The 7,508-nt window shown below is 46.6% G+C and overlaps 1 protein-coding gene across 2 annotated transcripts in view; it reads right to left on the bottom strand.

Annotated features, from left to right (window-relative positions):
- Nucleotides 1-1,878: 1,878 nt before the first annotated feature.
- Nucleotides 1,879-7,508, bottom strand: part of LOC121329763 (mitochondrial glutamate carrier 1-like) — a 16,857-nt gene continuing 11,227 nt past the window's right edge. For both annotated transcript variants that reach the window (XM_041275534.1, XM_041275536.1), the window contains 6 exons: nucleotides 5,867-5,985; nucleotides 4,990-5,152; nucleotides 2,937-3,091; nucleotides 2,468-2,543; nucleotides 2,021-2,207; nucleotides 1,879-1,926 (listed from right to left, as the gene is read on the bottom strand). In XM_041275534.1, the coding sequence (XP_041131468.1) occupies nucleotides 2,051-2,207; nucleotides 2,468-2,543; nucleotides 2,937-3,091; nucleotides 4,990-5,152; nucleotides 5,867-5,985 (670 nt within the window). In that variant the 3' untranslated portion in view covers nucleotides 1,879-1,926; nucleotides 2,021-2,050. The remainder of the gene's footprint in view (nucleotides 1,927-2,020; nucleotides 2,208-2,467; nucleotides 2,544-2,936; nucleotides 3,092-4,989; nucleotides 5,153-5,866; nucleotides 5,986-7,508) is intronic.

Here is a 7,508-nt window from a genome sequence, read left to right as displayed (position 1 = left end):
GCCTTCAGCTCAGCAGCAGGACTGCAGTGTCAGTGTCTCTGTATGTGTTTCACGGTCAGTTCTGAGACTCTGTCTTTGTGTTTGTGTGTTTCATGGTCAGTTCTGAGACTCTGTCTTTGTGTTTGTGTGTGTTTGCGTGTTTCATGGTCAGTTCTGAGACTCTGTCTTTGTGTTTGTGTGTGTTTGCGCGTTTCACGGTCAGTTCTGAGACTGTCTTTGTGTTTGTGTGTGTTTGCGTGTTTCATGGTCAGTTCTGAGACTCTGTCTTTGTGTTTGTGTGTTTCATGGTCAGTTCTGAGACTCTGTCTTTGTGTTTGTGTGTTTCATGGTCAGTTCTGAGACTCTGTCTTTGTGTTTGTGTGTGTTTGCGTGTTTCATGGTCAGTTCTGAGACTCTGTCTTTGTGTTTGTGTGTTTCATGGTTTGTGTGTGTGTGTGTGTTTCATGGTCAGTTCTGAGACTCTGTCTTTGGTGTTTGTGTGTGTTTGTGTGTTTCATGGTCAGTTCTGAGACTCTGTCTTTCTGTTTGTGTGTGTTTGTGTTTTTCATGGTCAGTTCTGAGACTCTGTTTTTGTGTTTGTGTGTTTCATGGTCAGTTCTGAGACTCTGTCTTTGTGTTTGTGTGTTTCATGGTCAGTTCTGAGACTCTGTCTTTGTGTTTGTGTGTTTCATGGTCAGTTCTGAGACTCTGTCTTTGTGTTTGTGTGTGTTTGTGTGTTTCATGGTCAGTTCTGAGACTCTGTCTTTGTGTTTGTGTGTTTCATGGTCAGTTCTGAGACTCTGTCTTTGTGTTTGTGTGTGTTTGTGTTTCATGGTCAGTTCTGAGACTCTGTCTTTGTGTTTGCGTGTTTCATGGTCAGTTCTGAGACTCTCTGTCTTTGTGTTTGTGTGTTTCATGGTCAGTTCTGAGACTCTGTCTTTGTGTTTGTGTGTGTTTGTGTGTTTCATGGTCAGTTCTGAGACTCTGTCTGTGTGTTTGTGTGTTTCATGGTCAGTTCTGAGACAGTTCTGAGACTCTGTCTTTGTGTTTGTGTGTTTCATGGTCAGTTCTGAGACTCTGTCTTTGTGTTTGTGTGTTTCATGGTCAGTTCTGAGACTCTGTCTTTGTGTTTGTGTGTTTCATGGTCAGTTCTGAGACTCTGTCTTTGTGTTTGTGTGTTTCATGGTCAGTTCTGAGACTCTGTCTTTGTGTTTGTGTGTTTCATGGTCAGTTCTGAGACTCTGTCTTTGTGTTTGTGTGTTTCATGGTCAGTTCTGAGACTCTGTCTTTGTGTTTGTGTGTTTCATGGTCAGTTCTGAGACTCTGTCTTTGTGTTTGTGTGTGTTTGTGTGTTTCATGGTCAGTTCTGAGACTCTGTCTTTGTGTTTGTGTGTGTTTGCGTGTTTCATGGTCAGTTCTGAGACTCTGTCTTTGTGTTTGTGTGTTTCATGGTCAGTTCTGAGACTCTGTCTTTGTGTTTGTGTGTGTTTGCGTGTTTCATGGTCAGTTCTGACTCTGTCTTTTGTTTGTGTGTTTCATGGTCAGTTCTGAGACTGTCTTTGTGTTTGTGTGTGTTTGCGTGTTTCATGGTCAGTTCTGAGACTCTGTCTTTGTGTTTGTGTGTTTGTGTGTTTCATGTCAGTTCTGAGACTCTGTCTTTGTGTTTGTGTGTTTCTGTTCTGAGACTCTGTCTTTGTGTGTTTGTGTGTGTTTCATGGTCAGTTCTGAGACTCTGTCTTTGTGTTTGTGTGTTTCATGGTCAGTTCTGAGACTCTGTCTTTGTGTTTGTGTGTTTCATGGTCAGTTCTGAGACTCTGTCTTTGTGTTTGTGTGTTTCATGGTCAGTTCTGAGACTCTGTCTTTCTGTTTGTGTGTGTTTGTGTTTTTCATGGTCAGTTCTGAGACTCTGTCTGTGTGTTTGTGTGTGTTTCATGGTCAGTCTGTTTGCAGAAGTGTATGTGTGTTGTGTGTTTTTCTCTGGGCGGTTTAGTCACAACGTGCCCATGGGGCAGGATCCCACAGGATTACCTCGGTCTGTTTGTCTGTGTGTGTGTTTGTGTGTTTGGGGCGGTTAGTCGTGTTGCCCATGGGGCAGGAAATCTAGGATGACCTCGCCGACCCCCAGGAAATAGATGACCTGCGCGATGCCGAAGAGCGGCGCGATGACCAGCGCCCGGCAGTACGCCCCCTTCAGGAAAGCAGCGGGACCCTCATTGCGAAGGATCTTCCTGCCAGAGACACAGAGAGAGAGAGAGACACGGGTTGCAGACACAGAGAGAGAGAGAGACACGGGTTGCAGCTTCTCCAGCTCCACAGAGTTCACCCAAACGGATTTCAAATTTCAAACAATGATAATAACCAAGAGAGATCTTTCAGGGGCCTGGTTGCCTCTCGCCCCCCAGTGTTAACCCTTAGTGCAGTGGCTGCTCTTGAACTGGTTCCTGAGTGCACTGATAACAGCAGGGATGAGGCTTGTTGTTAAGATTACCTGATACAGTCCATGATTCCAGAGTAAGTGTCCTCATGAGCTCCTCTCTGCAGAGACTGCAGCCTCGTCTTGATCACTGAAACACAGAGTCACACGCAGACGATTCAGAGTCTCAAATTAAACACAGAGACACACGCAGACGATTCAGAGTCTCAAATTAAACACAGAGACACACGCAGACGATTCAGAGTCTCAAATTAAACACAGAGACACACGCAGACGATTCAGAGTCTCAAATTAAACACAGAGACACACGCAGACGATTCAGAGTCTCAAATTAAACACAGACACACACGCAGACGATTCAGAGTCTCAAATTAAACACAGAGACACACGCAGACGATTCAGAGTCTCAAATTAAACACAGAGACACACGCAGACGATTCAGAGTCTCAAATTAAACACAGATACACACGCAGACGATTCACGTCCACGTGAATAACGTTCACACCCCCCCCCCCCCCCTCACCGTCGCAGGGGTTCACAGCCACAGCCGCGGTGCTCCCAGCTATGCAACCCGCCAGGAAAGACACATAGAATGGAGCGTTGGTGTCGGGGTTCTTCTGCCCCAGCTTGTTCAGGTTAGCAAACAGGGGGAAGTAGATGATGGAGAAGGGAACGTCCCTGGAACACAGAGAGAGGGAGAGGGAGAGGGCAAGGTGTTAACCAGCATGTAATAAAGACGTATGTGAGTTGTGCATGGTGATATGTGCACGTGTGCTAGGTGCAGTTTGTTGTGCAGGACTGTATTGTGCGTGTGGTGTGCAAAAAAGTGTAGGTTGTCCCAGCTGTGACGGTCCAAGTGGTATTGTGTTATTGTGCAGTGTGTGCAGTGTGTATTGTGCAGTGTAAGGTGTGCAGTGTATATTGTGCAGTGTGAAGGTGCAGTGTGTATTGTGCAGTGTGAGGTGTGCAGTGTATATTGTGCAGTGTAAGGTACTGTGTGTATTGTGCAGTGTGTATTGTGAGGTGTGCAGTATATATTGTGCAGTGTGTAGTGTGCGGTGTGCAGTGTGCAGTGTATATTGTGCAGTGTGCAGTGTGTATTGTGCAGTGTGTATTGTGCAGTGTGTATATTGTGCAGTGTAAGGTGCAGTGTGTATTGTGCAGTGTGAGGTGTGCAGTGTAAGGTGCAGTGTGTATTGTAGAGTGTGTATTGTGAGGTGTGCAGTGTATATTGTGCAGTGTGAGGTGCAGTGTGTATTGTGCAGTGTGTAGTGTGCAGTGTAAGGTGCAGTGTGTATTGTGCAGTGTGAGGTGTGCAGTGTAAGGTGCAGTGTGTATTGTAGAGTGTGTATTGTGAGGTGTGCAGAGTATATTGTGCATTGTGAGGTGCAGTGTGAGGTGTGCAGTGTATATTGCGCAGTGTGTATTGTGTATTGTACAGTGTGCAGCGTATATTGTGCAGTGTGTATTGTGTAGTGTGCAGTGTATATTGTGCAGTGTGTATTGTGCATTGTGCAGTGTGCAGTGTATATTGTGCAGTGTGTATTGTGCAGTGTGTATTGTGCAGCGTGTATTGTGCAGTGTGTATTGTGCAGTGTGTATTGTGCAGTGTGAGGTGCAGTGTGTATTGTAGAGTGTGTATTGTGAGGTGTGCAGTGTATATTGTGCAGTGTAGGGTGCAGTGTGTATTGTGCAGTGTGTATTGTGCAGTGTATATTGTGCAGTGTGTATTGTGCAGTGTGTATTGTGCAGTGTGTATTGTGCAGTGTGCAGTGTGTATTGTGCAGCGTGTATTGTGCAGTTTGTATTGTGCAGTGTGCAGTGTATATTGTGCAGTGTGTATTGTGCAGTGTGCAGTGTGTATTGTGCAGTGTGTATTGTGTATTGTGCAGTGTATATTGTGCAGTGTGTATTGTGCAGTGTGTATTGTGCAGTGTGCAGTGTATATTGTGCAGTGTGTATTGTGCAGCGTGTATTGTGCAGTTTGTATTGTGCAGTGTGCAGTGTGTATTGTGCAGCGTGTATTGTGCAGTGTGTATTGTGCAGTGTGCAGTGTATATTGTGCAGTGTGTATTGTGCAGTGTGTATTGTGCAGTGTGCAGCGTGTATTGTGCAGTGTGTATTGTGCAGTGTGTATTGTGCAGTGTGTATTGTGTATTGTGCAGTGTGTATTGTGCAGTGTGTATTGTTGTGCAGTGTGTATTGTGCAGTGTGTATTGTGCAGTGTGTATTGTGCAGTGTGTATTGTGCAGTGTGTATTGTGAGGTGTGCAGTATATATTGTGCAGTGTGTATTGTGTATTGTGCAGTGTGTATTGTGCAGTGTGTATTGTGCAGCGTGTATTGTGCAGTGTGTATTGTGCAGTGTGCAGTGTGTATTGTGCAGTGTGTATTGTGCAGTGTGCAGTGTGTAGTGTGCAGTGTGTAGTGTGCAGTGTGCAGTGTGTATTGTGCAGTGTGTATTGTGCAGTGTGTATTGTGCAGTGTGCAGTGTGTATTGTGCAGTGTGTATTGTGTATTGTGCAGTGTATATTGTGCAGCGTGTATTGTGCAGTGGTGAGAGTGCTCTGTCTGTACCTGGCCAGTGTGGCCCCCAGGCCCTTGTAGAGCCCCGCGATGCCCTTGCTCCTCAGCAGCTCCCTGCTGATCTGAATGGCGGTCTGGGGCCTCTTTATCTCCTTGGCAACAGTGCTAGGGGGGGTGGAGCTTACGGCCTGTGGCATCGACTTCCTCTGAGCCTCTGGAAGAGACAAGGGTGGCAACAGGAGGGGGGTATCAGGAGGGGGGTGGGGCAACACACACACTGCCTGACTGTATATGTAATTGTCTGTCTTTCTGCTTTTTTCTATCTATCTATCTATCTGTACATGTTTAACCCCTTTGGTACCAGTCACTTTAGGGTTTAAAGTCACCCAAAAACAAGTCCAGGTTTTTTTTTATTATTTAATTAATTTTTTTATGTTACCTTGGTATGCTTTTAAACTCAACTTGGGGTTTGGGATGCTCATCAATCCCAGACACGCTCCTGATACTGGGCCTGTTTACTTTACTGCAATCCAACCAGACAATGGAAAAGATCAGAGCACCGTGCTGTACCAGCCACGGCCAGCAGAGGGCAACTGAACACTGTTCTTATTTCCCAAGCTGTCTTGACCCGAGTCACAATGCACCTGTCAGCGCTATTCACCGCTCACAAAACAAACAGAAATACACTGGAGCACAAAGACCTATGCAGCTCCCTCCTGTAACCCTGTACGGATCTCATCCCACATTGACCTCACAGACAGCAGGGTTACTAGTGAAGGAACCCTGCTCCCTGCTCTCTGCTCCCTGCTCTCTGCTCCCTGCTATCGGCTCCCTGCTCCCTGCTCTCTGCACCCTGCTCCTTGCTATCTGCTTCTTGCTCTCTGCTCCCTGCTGCCAATCGCTATCTCCCTCCCCCTCCCTTCCTCACCTATCCTCCCTGCGTCCTGCAGCTGTATCTTGAGCATCTCCATTGGCGTGGTGACGATCACCTGACAGGTCCCTGCACCACACCCAGCCAGCATCTCCTTGAGCAGGGTCAGCTTCTGCCTGCCAGAGCGAGAGATGAGGAGAGAGAGTGTGAGAACAGGAGAGAGAATAGGAAGAAGAGAGAGATGTAGTACTTACCAGCTCTCTGTCTCTCTCTGCTATGGGGATTCAGCAGGGCTCACAGAGGCAAGGAGAGGGAGAAGGGAGGGGAAAGAGGAGAGAGATGGAGAGAGCAGGAAAGAGGAGAGACGAGATAGGAGAGGGAGAGGAGCAAGGAGAGGAGAGACCTTTCTGCCAACGCGGACAGAAAGTTATCAACTCTGGGGTTGGAACGAGAAGCGATAATTAGTGGGAGGATATTATCAAGGACTTGTTTTATCTTGATCATTTATTCCACTGAGATATTAGAATGGGTAATAGTGCTGGGGTCTGAATGCTTGTTTTTGTTTGATGTTGAAACCCGATGCACGGAAATGAAATCTTTTCAATCTGCTGCAGTCAGCAGGACAGGGTTTCCTGTGAAGCACACACACACACACACACACACACACACACACACACACACACACACACACACACCCCACGAGAGCCAGCATCTAACACCCCCACACTGCACACACACACACACACACACACACACACACACACACACACACACACACACACACACACACACAGCATCACACACCCCCACACTGCACACACACACACACACACACACACACACCATGAGAGCTAGCATCTAACACTAACACCCCCACACTGCACACACACACACACACACACACACACACACACACACACACACACACACACACACACACACCCACACACCATGAGAGCCAGCCTCCAGCACCCCCACACTGCACTATAGGACAGCTGTATACCCCTTCTAACAATCACTCACAGCAGAGCGCTGTGTAACAAATCACAGCTCCACACCAAGTCTGCAGGATGTGAAGAAGTGGTCACACATGACGTTCTGACCCTTGAGCGCTCGAGTCGTTTCCAACATGACTCACACCCCTGATTTCATTCAGGTGCTTCTCTGGCAGTCTCCCGGTGCACACGGGCCATGCACAGCTGGAAGTGGCATTGCAGGTGGCACATATTTTTAGGATGTATTTAGTGGGTTCTTTGTCTGATAACCCCTTGCAACCTCTTTATCAGAGAGATACTTTTACTGGAAGAGAAAACGAGCCTCTAGTAACCTCTGCCTTGTAGAGATTTGTATTGACCTTGTTTATAAACACCTCTCCAGACAGGTGCAGCCATAACCAGACATCATCATAATAATAATAATAATAATACAAGACTAAGTGAAAGCATTGTATTGTCCTCGTGCATACAAAGCTACACAGATGAATACCTTGTGTCATATTGACCCTAGTCGTTCTGTTTGTTGACGAGATCAGCTCGAAAAATAATAAACGTCTCAAAGCTCTTCTTTTCTGTTTATGAGTTTGTGACCCCAGCCTAGGAGAAGGCATTAAATATTATGGGGGGGACCAGTGTCGGGTCAAATAGAAACAAAACATAATAGGGTTAATAAGACTCACCAGGGTGTGTTACCTGCACACTGG

This window comes from Polyodon spathula, chromosome 17 (genome assembly GCF_017654505.1).
Source record: "Polyodon spathula isolate WHYD16114869_AA chromosome 17, ASM1765450v1, whole genome shotgun sequence".
NCBI classification, from domain to species: domain Eukaryota; kingdom Metazoa; phylum Chordata; class Actinopteri; order Acipenseriformes; family Polyodontidae; genus Polyodon; species Polyodon spathula.
The sequence above is the reverse complement of the archived record's forward strand: the minus strand, read 5'-3'. Positions and strand labels throughout refer to the sequence as shown.